At 32.4% G+C, this 14,194-nt stretch overlaps 1 protein-coding gene across 6 annotated transcripts in view; it reads right to left on the bottom strand.

Moving 5' to 3' along the window:
• LOC133284523 (ubiquitin C-terminal hydrolase 13-like) overlaps positions 1-12,052 on the bottom strand; it is a 34,452-nt gene extending 22,400 nt beyond the window's left edge. For 5 of the 6 annotated variants that reach the window (XM_061481557.1, XM_061481552.1, XM_061481555.1 and 2 more), the window contains exons 1-16: positions 11,953-12,052; positions 11,607-11,709; positions 10,292-10,439; positions 10,022-10,179; positions 9,114-9,379; positions 8,815-9,033; positions 8,577-8,685; positions 8,379-8,494; positions 7,159-7,257; positions 6,780-6,889; positions 5,153-5,227; positions 4,115-4,193; positions 3,789-3,935; positions 3,623-3,703; positions 3,387-3,506; positions 581-703 (exon numbers count right to left, since the gene is read on the bottom strand). In XM_061481557.1, coding sequence (XP_061337541.1) covers positions 581-703; positions 3,387-3,506; positions 3,623-3,703; positions 3,789-3,935; positions 4,115-4,193; positions 5,153-5,227; positions 6,780-6,889; positions 7,159-7,257; positions 8,379-8,494; positions 8,577-8,685; positions 8,815-9,033; positions 9,114-9,379; positions 10,022-10,179; positions 10,292-10,439; positions 11,607-11,709; positions 11,953-11,973 — 1,974 coding nt within the window. In that variant the 5' untranslated portion in view covers positions 11,974-12,052. Of the gene's footprint in view, positions 1-580; positions 704-3,386; positions 3,507-3,622; positions 3,704-3,788; positions 3,936-4,114; positions 4,194-5,152; positions 5,228-6,779; positions 6,890-7,158; positions 7,258-8,378; positions 8,495-8,576; positions 8,686-8,814; positions 9,034-9,113; positions 9,380-10,021; positions 10,180-10,291; positions 10,440-10,610; positions 10,614-11,606; positions 11,710-11,952 lie in introns of all 6 variants that reach the window. The other variant, XM_061481554.1, reaches the window with a different exon arrangement.
• Positions 12,053-14,194: the final 2,142 nt, after the last annotated feature.

The following is a 14,194-nucleotide window of genomic DNA, read 5'->3' as shown; positions in this document are numbered from 1 at the left end:
AATCCCAGTCTCAATTTCACCCTATTAACTTCTCTTTTTTTTGGAGTTTACAATGAAGCTCAGAGAAGTGAATTTTCAATGTTTTCCCACAGCAGCAGTCCACAATTATTGGTTCAAATATATTTTCACAAATCAGACATCCTTCGTTTAAAGTTCAAAGAGGATCACTAATCATACCAAAACAGACAAAATAAATTTACGATACCAAATTTCGAGATTCATACTCAAAAGCCGCATCATATTAACAAAAAAAATAAAAAATTTAAGAACATGAAAAAATGAGTGAAAACAATCCGGAGTCCAGACCAAAGCAAATTTTACACTTCATTTGCAGATATGAAGAAATTCACTTCTCTTCATGGTGTTTTGGAACATTGGATTTGTGTAAACCTTTCCAATTTCCATTAGACTGCACTAACGAGGTAACTATATTATGGTACAAAGCAGAGCTGGCAGCGTTCAGATTTCCTTGAATAATTAATAGGAGAAAGAATAAGATCACTATACATAATATAAATACATGCCAGCAAAAGAGCAATTTTATGGACACAAAGCATTGGAATTTAAGCGAAGAACTTACGGTTTGTGTTTCTTCCTGAGCAGTCAGTGGTCTATTTGGCCGATATGTGTGATTTTGACGCTTCGCCCACAACCAAAAACGTTGGTGAAGGACAGGTATACCAAACTCTCTAGCAACTTCTTCCTGATAAAAGCTTCATTGTAAGAAATATATGAAGAAAATCTAGAATCAAATTTTGTTTCATCAGATATCAAATGAATTACAAGTCGTGTTTAAAATAAGAAAATAACAGTTTGAAAGCTGTAATATGGATGTAGAGTTGCAGATCTTTGTAGTTAGATGTAGCAAAATAGTCTAGCAACACTAAGTCGTACAAAGAACAAAAATGCAGTCAAGCAAAATTAACATGTATACAAAACACATAACTCTCAAAAACAGAAAAGGAAGCTAATTTACATAGATCAATTTGATCATAAAAACAGAAGCCAACTTCAATAAAAACTTATTTGAAGAAAAATCCACCTTAACATCTTTCCCAACAATGTATCCAACTGAGGATGCCAACCCAAAAGACCTTAAATCTCATGCTAGTCCTCAGGTAGACCATTGGTTTCTTTTAATTTGGATGATAGTACTTGTATCAAGTTTTAGGAAGACAATCTCAGTAGAGAATGACAATTTCATAGAGGCCTTTTTTCTTGAAGTAAAAACACAATTTTATTAAAGGCTCAACAATGAAAGCATATCAAGAGTGAGGATTAAGTATTCTTTAAAGCAAAAAAAATACTCAAAAACAACACAAGATCAAGACAAAAACTAAGAATGTGGTAGGCCGCCCAATCCCTCCACATAAAACAGAGATGGCAATCACCATGAAATATTCATGGGCAAGGAAAACCATATTTTTATTCCATTCAAGCAACTGCCACAAAATTTCGACCACCTTGTTTTTACAAAAATATTTGTAGTGAACCAACAAAAACTGCTCAGACGTAGATGGAAAAAAATTGTGCTCATCAAAAACCCCAGAAAGGTTGTTCCATACGAAAGTATCTTTCTTACAATACAAGAATAGGTGTTGCATTATTTAATGCACTTGACTTCCACATGTTAAGAAAAAGGACATTGTGAGGCCCATGAACCAAAATCAAGTAATTTGTGTTAATCCTATTACGTACCTGATAGAATCTCAGCACAGAAAATAAGAGAAAAGATGAAAATATGGATTAAAACACTGATATAAGTAGAAGTACGAATCAGCAATCCAGAAAAGATGATATGAGAAAACAGAAAAGATAATGGAAATGGTAACACGGCATTTGAGAGTGACTCACTCCCAAAGTCTTTTAAATATTTAGTTAATCCCCAACTAACCTCCCCTCACACCCTTTATCCCCTTCCAGTTGGTTAGAGCTATGAGTGAACAGTTCAGTTCAGTTCGGTTGTCTTTGCGGAACTGAAAAAAACTGAAAAAACAATTCAGTTTGGAGAGCTGGACTGGTTTATTTTTTCAAACCAGTCCAGAACTGGTTATGAACCAGTTCAATTCAGTTCAGAATTGGTTTTTAAAACCAGTTTTAAACCAAATGAAAAGTAAGAACATAAGGAAGAAAAGAAAAAAATAAAAAATATATAAAGAAATAAAAAAAAAAAAAAATAAAGAAGAAAAGAAAAATAGAGAAGAAAAATTAAAAATAAAAGAAAAGAGAAGAAAAAAATCAGTTCATTTTATAAACTAGTTTTTTACTAGTTCGGTCCATGAACTGGTTTTTTAAAACCAATTTAGTTCATGAATTGGTTTTTGAAAAAGAAGTTCAGTTCATGAACTAGTTGTAAAAAACTAATTTTTTTAAGTGTAATTCAATTCAATTCACAATCCAGTTCAGTTCTTTTGCTTCTTTTTCACATCCCTAGTTAGAGTTGTTATGCTCTAGTAGGCCCTTCTTCTAACAGGCCATTGCCTTTCTAGCATACACATGCTCAAAGACAAGATTAGAAACTGTAAAATGGATTTGTAGTAAAACATTCTAGAATAATCAAAGTCCAAACTATCGGGTCATGATTTCATTTTTGGGATAGAAGAAATTCATTAGGACAAATAGAAGAGAAGTACAAACAATTTAGAAGGCAACAGAGAAAACACCAATGGAGCATGGCTATGCCAATCCCTCTGGATGTTAAGGAAAAGCCTTTTAAAAAGAACATCTTCAGTTACACATAACCAGCCACCTTATCTTATATCCCCAGTCAGCTTCTAAGCTAATGAAAAATACTCAACCTATCAGGATTAGCATAAAATGAGTAGAATAAAGTAAGAACATAAGGGATTGCAATCTAATTATTTCTTTTTCAGTCAAATTTTTACTTAAGTTTAAACCCCACTTCCTGAACCTTCTGTATTAGAATTGTTCTGGGGGCATATACAAGGTAGATAAATTATGGAGAAAAGAAAATGTCACTAGGAGAAAGATATTCCCACTCGTGTTCTCAAAACGCCTAATACAGGAGCCATATCCATGAAAAATAAACTTCCAGGAGGCCAAACGAAATCCTATCGCACAAGCCCACCAAGAGAAAAGAAGCAAATGTCATTCAGGCAAAAGAAATCCCAAATTTCCATAAACACACACCTAAAACTTGACAAAGAGCCATGTGTGTTAGCACGAAGGAAGTCAATGCAAAAACAAATTTACACTTCACTAATTTAAATCTTACGATGTTATTCATGTGAGATAAAGATGATATCAATTGCCATTTGAAAATGATTGCAAAAGGGGAAAATTTTGCAAAGAATGACAAATGAAATGAACAAAATATAGATGGCCAAACAAATGAAGCATGATACCAATATAACAATAGTTCATACCTTGAAAAGGATAAAGGGCATTTGTTTTTGAATACGAAAACTTCGCACTTTATCATGATCCACTAGATCAAAGAATATATCCTTTCCAATCTGTTCAAAAAGATCTTCATCGCGTGCAACCTGGGTCCAATAAATCAATAACAACTTATCATTGAACCAGCTCTTATGAAACATGCATACCATAGCATCTAAAAGAAGAAGATTTTGAACTGAGAAGAGAAAGCTATAGTTGCAACCTTTATGACGGTGTACAAGTGAGCCTCTGCCTTCTCCTTCCTCTTCAGCTCCTTTTCTTCTTCTTCTTTTTTTAATCTTGCCTAAAATGTAAAGTTGAAAGTGAAGCATTTTTATATTGGAAATATAATAAAAAATCACAAGACACCAATGATTCAAACATCTTACACTAAGGTGTTCGGCAATGTCCTTCTTATCCACATCACAAATTATCTTATCCTTATCGCTATCACGTATATAGACAAGCATATATGCATTTGAGTACTTTGTAAATTTAAAGGGAGAGTTGTTGAGTCCGGGGTTGGTATGAGGTAACTGTAGACAAGAAGAAAAATGAAGAAAAATACAAAAAAGTATTATGACAATGTCAAAAGAAAATTTAATAAGACAAACAATTTTATCCAATGATAGGTGAAAGAAACATTAAAGCAAACCAAACAATGTTATCCAATGATAGATGAGAGAAGCACCAAAGCAATCTAACAAAAAATTACCTCTTCCTCACCACCATACTGTTCTTCTAAGGCCCTCTGTGCATCTTCTTTTGTTACCCGCTCATCATCAAATTTAAACCTGAAACAAGCAAGTTATTTTGTGTTTTCAGATAAAAAAAAAAAAACAGTAAAGGATGATGAAAAATGAGATATGATAAAAAAAATCAATTACAAATTAAGGGAATGTCTATCCTGTTAGCCATCCTTCCCATCAAGATTATCAAAAATATACATACCCTCTACTTAGCTTAATGAAAACCAGGGTTCAGCGTGAAGGTATAAGGGGACACCTATCACGCTAGCTATCCCTCCTATGATAAAAATTTGTTATCAACAAAGAATAAACATAGTAAAATGCAAAATTAATTTACAATGCACAAAGGAGAACGCCTAAAAGTTAGCCTTTCCTAAAGACACCCAACAAATCATCTAAATAATCATCCAGTAGCTCGAAAACACTGAAAATGTCTGAAATACTACCTTTTGTTCCATCTCAAAGCCCAATGTCGTGCACCTTTGAAATTTTTTTATAGTTCAGAGTAAAGAACATAAAAAATTATCATTAAGAATTTTTTATTGGAGTGAAATTCTGTGTACATCAGTGTGTTAACTAGTCATGTCTGTTATAACAGAAATAGCACTGTAGCACAAAAATACAAGTCCTTAAGATTTTTTATCATTTCTTAGAGGTCAATATGGTCCTGAATCAACAAGCACATCAGTTTTCAAGGAAAAAAAAAACAAATGCAAAATAAATAAATAAACAGCTAGAAGAATGGAACAATAGTTATATAAATAAAAGCTCAGGATTATTTTATACCAGTGTAAGTTACACTCTCAAATTTGATTGTTGATCCTATTTATATCTAACGGTTCTGATTTATTAGATTTTTGAGTCATTATATGCAAGCAAATCAATGATCAAGATTTGGTGTAAGACTTCTTATTTTTATACCGGTGTAAGAATATCCTTCCCCATAAATAAATAAATAAATAAATAATGAATGATTCAAAAGTTTTCTTGGAAACGATGCTTACCACTGATTTGATAGAGTGGGCCTAATATAAGCATAGTAGTGTCCGCCATGAACCCCACCACTGTGAACTAAGACACTGAAAATAAATAATGATGTAGACAACGTACATCAGTGTATAATCAATTAAAAGCAAAATCACGTTTTATAAAGATAAAGGACTGTGCCTTCTATCCAAATTCTACATCATCAATTACTTGTCATGATTTTATATTATAACAGAAACAATTCATAAAGATGAACAGAAAAAATTATAAAATATTTGGAGGATAAAAGGTCATAACCAAAAAAAAATGCAAATAAAAAAATAAGAAAAAGAGAAAACAATAATTGAAGCCAAAATCCATTAGAGAAAGCCGTTTAAAAAAACCATGAGTTTTGCACCAAACAGAGCCAAAGAAAAGTATTGTATTTATGTAAATTATTTTTATAAAATATTACACCAATATAATGAGAAAAATTCATTTAATATAATGAGAAAAATTCATTTATGGTCCCCAACAGATATATCGATTAATTCTAACCAGTTCTTGACTATCTCTCCATGTTCTTGTACACAGCTCTTACACAATGAATTATAACTTTTTACCCTACATAATCTTAAAGCATTAGGGGAATACATCCATCCCCCATAAAGCCGACAGTTAACAACCTCAACTCAAACACTTAAAAAGCATGAATCATTGAGGAACGCAAACCAGGGGAAATGAGCAAATAGCCTCAATATTTAACATGCATAAGAAGGTAACAATGTGAGCTTATTAGTCTTTAAGTGGCTTGGATTAGCAAGGCCTGCCTATTGTATAGCTACGGACAAGTTCAAATTTTAAACTCTGCATGTAGCTCAGCTCTTAACTGGTTGTGTTGTGGATTCCACAATCATATTGATGACAAAGCAATACAGAAACACCATGCCAACATCAAAGTTATTGGGATGCACAGAATTCTACATTAATGAATTAAGTCCATCATCAAACAACCCATATTATTTCTTGTAAAAATAGTAACTGACAGCTATAATGTATAGTACTCTGTTATAATAAGAATAGTTGTCAATAGTGTGATAAACTTGCAAATTCACACATTTGGATTCTCGGGAAGTAAAAGAACTAAAAAAAATCACCTAGTCAACAGATGTGCATGTGTCTTTAATTTAAATTTCCAACTATTTTTTCTCCAAGACTCTTAAGTAGAGTCATGTACATGCAGAATGTTAAGCTTTCAATTTCAGTATTTTCAAATCTAAACGATAACCCTGCTCTCACTTTATTTAGGCAATGCTTGTTTGACTAGGTGGCAAATAAGGGGAGTTAAAATGATGAAGAATACAAAGGTTTTGATTTTCACTTTCATGCTATGAGATGTGTGAAAACTCAGAGGGGCAGAGAGTAAAAGAGTTTCACTTCACTTCCAAGCTTCATACATTTTTATTGTACCAAGCAAACTGAAGGAATTTTCATTCCAAATTTTCCACCCTTGTGCTTTCCACTCATTCAGACAAGAACAACCTTAGTTTCATGTTGCAGCATATCATGCATTTCCAAAAACAGAAACTCAATAGGAAAAAGCAGACATGAAGTACATGCAAGATATAAGTGAACAGAGATCATTGGAGTGAAATTATCAAATACCTGTGAAGTGAATAAAGGTTGCGAATACTTCTGTCTGCTTCAGGAGATAGATACTTGCCATTGTCCCTATCAAGATCTAGTTGCAAGGGGAACTCATAGCGGTCATTGATCTGTTGGCAATCAACTTAATGGTCATTCCAATTACAGGTATCATAGAAAAAAGAGAAAATTTACAAATACAATAATAAAACTGAGAGGTGTGGCAACAAAAGGATTATGATCCGTGGTAAACAAGGTAAAAAAATACATATGATACTAACATTCAAGAACATTTAGTACAGAAAATAACTAATTTACTTCAAGTAACTGATTAGCTTGAAACGATACAAGTATATAGAACAAGGGAGGAATTTATACCGATTCATGATTTAATACTAACCTTTACCATGATGTCTCGCATAAAATCATATTCAAACCGTTTCAACTGAAGCTGAAGAACAGGTGGAAAATCAATGAACAAGACGCCCTTCCTAGCCTCCTGAAAGATTAATCATAATGACGACGTACGAAAATAACCAAAAACAACAATATTGGTAAAATAATAAAAAACAAAAAGGAAAAAAGGCAGACTAGTACACAAGGCTCCCATCATTACACCATCTAGGGAGGCTCAGATGTGCACAAGGCTCCTTCAAGGCTGTCATATCGCTGTCTTACCAGGACTAGATACACAGCCGGTATAGGTACATATTTGGTACAAATATGTACAGCTGGGTACCCTTTTTTTTGTCAAGTTGGTTTCTGATGAAGAATGATGATTCAGTAATCAGTATGACTCAAGTATAAGTCAGTTCATGCAAACAACGTTTTCCAACTAACATTTTTTGGCTTGCTACCAAATAAAAGACACTGCTACTCCACCCCTTCAAATATTAAGGCCCACCAAAGAGTTTGACTATTCTTTAGATATCTTCAGCTTGCTTGATGACCGTTGTGGAATTTTGTTGAAAATATAAATTAGAATGTTATGAAAATGGTATTTATGTTCTGGTTTAATAACTTCATTGTTTATATTTTTACGTTTATGTATAACATATCCTTCTGTACATGTACCCTAGCTGTTAGAAACTTTATTGTACACGTACAAAGTACAAGCAGACAGGAGTGGATCCTCTCATGTGTTAATTAACAAGATCATGTCATGTGGGAGAATCCGAACCATACAAGGGTGGATCAATGGTGATAAAGAAAGAGAAAAAAAATATAAAAATAGGAAGTTACAAAATCATAACCGTTGATTTGATTATTAATGGTTAAGATCTTTTCACGTGATATAGTCATGTTAAATAACACATGAGAGGATCCATTTCCCAGGTAGACATACCCATTTCTAGGCAACCACACCAGGTACAAAGCAGTACCATTGCACCAAGGCTCACCCTTACGAGTGATAAGAAAAGGAAAATGCAAATAAAAAAATAAAATTAATCAAACAATAATCATTCAAGCAAAACCTAAGCAAAAGAAAGAAAGAAAAGAAAAAAGTAATAAAATAGAGTAAGACTAATCTACAAAAAAAGTATTCAACTAGTAAATTAATGCAAAGCAAGAAGTACAGCTTGACAACCAAAATAAAAAGCCCAAGGTTTCAGATTTTACCTGTAAACCATACTGCTCAGCATGATACCTGTTATCACCCTCAAGTTGTTCCACTTCAACATACTTGTCAAAAGAATCATACACATCCCGACATCCCTTGACATCAAGCTGAAGATCTATAATAAAATACCCAAAATTCCTTAAGGTCCAAGAATATATGGGATGATGTAGTAAACAACAGCATCCTAAATTGCATACCATAAAATGATTCTTTTCTTGTTGATTTATAGTCAACACTGATGCATTCAATATAGTTCATATGGTGGCCTTCAAACAACTGCTGTATGGTGCCTTCCACAACAGTTCCCTGAGCCAAGAAGAAACCCGAATACAATAATCTCCCAGATATAAGTACAAATATAGAAGAATATCTGAAGTAAAAGCAGCTTTGTCTATATAAGAAAACTAAAAGATGTTGCCATGAAAAAAATTGTACCTTCATTTTGTCTTCTAGCTTTTCACAAAGAACTCTATTAAGCTCTTGGACATCATGCTGCATGAATGATTCATATGAATCCCATCCAAAAGACTTGGTTAACTCTTTCGTTGCTACACTACTCTCACTATACTGCAACTTATAGAATAAACTCTGTAATGCCAAAGGAATGCTCCCGGATGGCATATCATTCTCAGTCGTAGGCATATGATACACAGCCTGTAACAAACAATTGTACACATAAGGTACTTCTTTCTATAAAAAAAGAATAAAAGTTTGCAAAGTGAATACTGGCTAACCTTTCTAAAATAAGGAATGTGATACAATGTCTGAAGGAGAGAATTCATGTAACAAGTAGCTCCCTGGTTTTTCAGTCCCACATAACCAGTTTCTTTTTTTGAATTATGTGACCAGTAATCATTAACCTTACGTACAGCAACCTCAGCCTCAATTATGCATGTACCATTCACAAGATAACCTCTACTAGGATCAGACAATTCAGCAATAGGCATGAAATTAGAGAAACCCCAATCACTCTCACGAGCATTGAAATGGTGCTGTGTTTCTGCAATATGCAAAAATAACTAAGTTTAAATTTTTAGGGTAACAAAAGAAAAAGTGAATTGGATTCTTCATTTACCTGAAAATTGAATTATTCAATTTTAAAATATTTCCAAATAAAAATATCATTTGCAAATAAGCTGCACTACAAGTAACAACTACTGTTGACCATTTGCCATTAACCCTATATATTCGTATGTTACTAAAAATTTTATAATTTCAACTCTTGAACAACAATAAACTCAATTTATGTTCTATCAGAATTCAGACCGCTGCTATAATTAGACCTGGAACATATACAGAAAATCAACCAAAAACAAAAAATGTAGGACTATTAGGCTATATTAACAATAACTTGTAGAAAGCAAGGGTTTGCAGCATATAAGATTAAACAACATAAGTGTACAGCATCTACAAACCATAATAAATTTCCTAAAATATTGCAGACACAAAATATAGAACTTGTATTCAGGAGTTCCATCTCCAACTAAATTCAGTATACTGCAGTTTATAAAATAAATAAGCTACAACATTCACACTCAGAGATGACACACCACCCAAAACAGGCAAATTTAATTCTTCATTACTTATTCCATATGATAAAGATAATATCTTTCAATGTGAACACCTGTGACAGAGAAATTACCTTTTCTGATTGAGTATTTATGGTCAACTTGATTAACAACAGTCAAGCTAAACAGGGCATATCTACTCCATCCATAAGGCAAAGTCATTGAATCTGCAACATCTAGATACATTGACAAATGATCAACATTGTTCCCCTTTGGAAAGATAAGTATCCGCCTGCTCATTGTAAATAATATCAATCAGGACCACCATTCAAACATGCATAATTTGTCACGCATATACATATCAAGCATTAGCAACTGAAGAATATGGGCAGAAATCCACATACCATTTGTACTCCCCAACATTGAAATCGTCAGAATATAGTTTCTTCGTAAGACTTGAAAAATTCTCAACTGTCCATGTGAACCGCCCAGATTGCGGATCATCGACTATCGGCGCAGGCGCATCAAAAGAACTCATGTTTTCTGCTTGGGCTATTAACAAAACAGAAAGGGAAAGCAAAACAACAAAATATGTCAAACTATTACTCAGTTATGCCATTCATTAAAAAAAACTAAATCCTCATTGATTCCTATTTAAAAAATCCCTGACAATCCACAGGTCCACAAGCAACATGAGTGAAAGAATCTTGAGATTCTAATTACCCGCTTCCCCATCCACATTCAGTGCGGAGAAAAAATCTTGAAAAACTAATAACAGGGCTCTTTTAACTCTGGTAGAGTAAGACCATGGTAATGCATAAGTCATCAGTTCAAATCTGTCTTTTCCCAACTTCCCCAAACAAATAGGCCCACAGCAACGCGGTGGAAAGAATTTTGAAATGCAAATTACCCACTTCCCCAATCAAACAGGTTCACACATGATATGGAGGAAAGAATCTTGAAACACCACTTACCCCCTTCCCCAATCAAACAGATCCAACATGGGGGAAAGAATCTTAAAACTGAAATTACCTACTTCCTCAATCAAAAAGATCTGCAAGAAACACGGAGGAAAGACTCTTGGAATTCTAAACTATCCACTTCCCCAATAAAACAGATACATAAGTAACACGACACTCAAGCAGAGCTTTAATCCAAGCCCAGTAACCAAAGCAAAGCAACTTTTGGCTTCTAACAACAAGCAAGATTAACCCCCACCAACACCTAAAATACTATAAGAAGACCAATCTTCACTTAAAAAAACCACAGTACAGAGAGAGCTCAAAAGAGTAAGCCATAACAAATTAAACCCTTGCTTCCTTAGTCTTTAGCAATTAAAATAAATAAATAAAATTCGTCCAAAACCAGCCCTCTTCTCAAGCTAAACCTTTCTCACCGCGAACCCTTACCCGCCATACACAAACTATAAATGTATTTTAGTTTCATTCCCACCCTCTACATAGACACACACTCGCTGAGGTCATCACCACCACCACCACCATCGTCAACAAGCATCTTTTTTAATAAAAACAAAAACATGCATCATCAACAACATTTATGAATTAGTTAAAAACAACAATCGAGACACTAATTTTATTGTCATTCCCAACCATTCTACATACACCGAGCTCATCAATCAATCACTATCAACAACAAAATGCATCACCATTAATCAAAAGAAAGATATTCCGAAAAACCGAAGAGCATTTTTATTTATACCTTCCATGGGCAAAGGGCCATGGGGGATATCGGAGCGGGGAACCACCATCTCCTCGTCTTCCTCCATCTCCTCCTCCTCTTGCTGCTGCTGCTGCTGCTGCTCCTGCACCATGCAACAACAACAACATCAGAAACAAACTCAACGAATTTATCTCGCAATCAAAAGCCCTAACAACTAACTGAGCAAAGTACCGATCAAAAAATAATAATAATAATAATAACAACAACAATCGAGGTCGATTCAGAAGCAGAGAAGCAAATCCTAATGCCATTGAACTAAAAAAAAAAGGAAAACTGAGAAAGCAAAGCAGAAGAGAGTATAGATAGAGAGTGTGTTGGTGATCACATCTGATTGCTGAGGACGCATTGGTGTGGCGGTTACAGTTTAACAACCCGATAGAGAGAGAAGAGAGTGTGTGTGTGTCAGTGACGAAGCACGAGAGTAGCACAAAGTTACAAACAAACAAATATATATATATATATATATATATATATATAGTGAGAGAGAGAGAGAGAGAGAGAGAGAGAGAGAGAGAGAGAGAGAGAGAGAGAGAGAGAGAGAGAGAGAGAGAGTGTGTGACGAAGCAAACGACGATGATTGATTGATTAATTTCACGCAGTGTTTAAAAACTGGTACTTGGGGTTGGGGGTCTGGCCTCTGCTCTGGACCAGTACGATGAAGGGTACTTTCGGAATTACATTATTAATTAATTACATTTTCCCAATAATTAAAAAAATAAATTATATGATTCGGGGTTTATCATTTCATCTTCTCTTCTTCTTTTTTTCTCTCTTTAAAACGGCACGATAATAAAGTCGATCCAATAATCATATTTTTAAAGTTTGAATTTTGATAATAAACTAAGGATTTGATATTTTTTATTTTAAATAATATAAGTTATGTCATTTTAAAAAAAAAAAGACACAAAAAATAAAATTGAAGAGGAAGTGGATGATTTTTTTTAATTTAAATTTTAAATAAAAAATATTATTTTATATCTATGATATAATTTTATATCTATAATATAATTTTATGTCATTTAAAATAACAAATATTTTTTCCATAAACTAAACCAAAAAATGCACTAAATCATGAAAATAGCGGATGATAATACGTTTGATTGGATTAGTTTTGGATAAAAAAAAATCAAAATTAAACTGCTTAAATACAATTGGATTGGAATCAATCCGTTTGATAAACAAAAATTATGAACATGATTGATTTAGTTCGAGTTAAGAGTTTTGATTGATACTTGTTTGTTCTTATTTTTTTTAATATGACCTTCCTTATATTAAATTTTTAAATTTAATAAAAATAATATTATTTATGAAATTATATTAAAGTTATAAGAGATTTGAATAATTTATATGGGTCATAAATTATTATTATTATATAAAAAATAATTTAGCTTGAAAATAATAAAAATCTATCAACAGAACTGATTGAATTCGGATTAGCTCACGTTGAACAAAATTTTGACTCCATTGCTCAACCCAACTTATATTTTTAAAAAAGAAAAATTATATTTACAAATTTTTTGTTTACAGACTACACTAAATATAATCGGTCATGCTTCAATCAAGAGCGGTCATGCTTCAATCAAGAGTATATGACTTATTATATTTAATATAATTTGTAAAAAATAATTATAAACAAATACTTACCTTTTTTAAAATTAGTTTGGATTAAATTGTCAGGTTAGTAGATGGAATTAAAATCATGTTATCCACTTATCCCTACCTGAAAAATGTGACTAGATGATTGCGTCACGTAAGTTGGTCCTTTTAATACTTGTTTATTTAAGAATTTGATAGTGTAAAATGATAAATTCTGAAAAGAAAATAATATAACAATATTTAGGGAAAATTGTTTATCCTTCTAAATGACACAACTGATATTATTTCACTCTCACAAAGATGTGGGACCCAGATCTTTATTTTTTTTGTCAACTCTTTTTTCTCCTTTATCTATCTCTTTCTCTTTCTTAAAATGACATAATTTTACAATCTTTAAAATGACATAATTTTACAATCTTTAAAATGAAACACACTTTACCCTTCATAATAACTAGAAAGGAAAAAAAATAAAAAGGTAAATGCATTTTTCATTTTTTAACTTTTGATAAGTGTTTAGTGCCTGATGAGCTTTTATTCCTATAAAAAAAATTAAATAAAAGTCTTTTTAAGAATTTTTAGAAGTTTGAATAACAATTTTTTTAAAAAAAATTAAAATAAAAGTTAAAATGCTATTTTTTTTTAGCCAATAGTTGGTTGCTTTTGCAAAAAGCAAAAATTACAAGATAATATAAATTTTTAAAATACAATTTTAACTTCATCCTATCATACCTATTTTATCTATCTTTATCTCACGATCATGATATTTTATCTCTCTTTTATTGTAATTTTATATATAAAAAATATATTTTTTATTTTAACATACAAACAACTTTTTTATGTAAAAGTGATTCTCAAATCATATATCCTAACGTAAAATAACTTTATCTTTTAAAAAAAATGTATAAAAAGTTAGTTTTTAAGAATTTCATCCAAACGGGCCTTTAATGTTGATGGAATTTGAAACCAATTAT

The sequence above is a fragment of the Gastrolobium bilobum genome, unplaced genomic scaffold, assembly GCF_033153095.1.
Source record: "Gastrolobium bilobum isolate Gb01-03AN ecotype WA unplaced genomic scaffold, APGP_CSIRO_Gbil_v1 utg7094, whole genome shotgun sequence".
NCBI classification, from domain to species: domain Eukaryota; kingdom Viridiplantae; phylum Streptophyta; class Magnoliopsida; order Fabales; family Fabaceae; genus Gastrolobium; species Gastrolobium bilobum.
The sequence above is the reverse complement of the archived record's forward strand: the minus strand, read 5'-3'. Positions and strand labels throughout refer to the sequence as shown.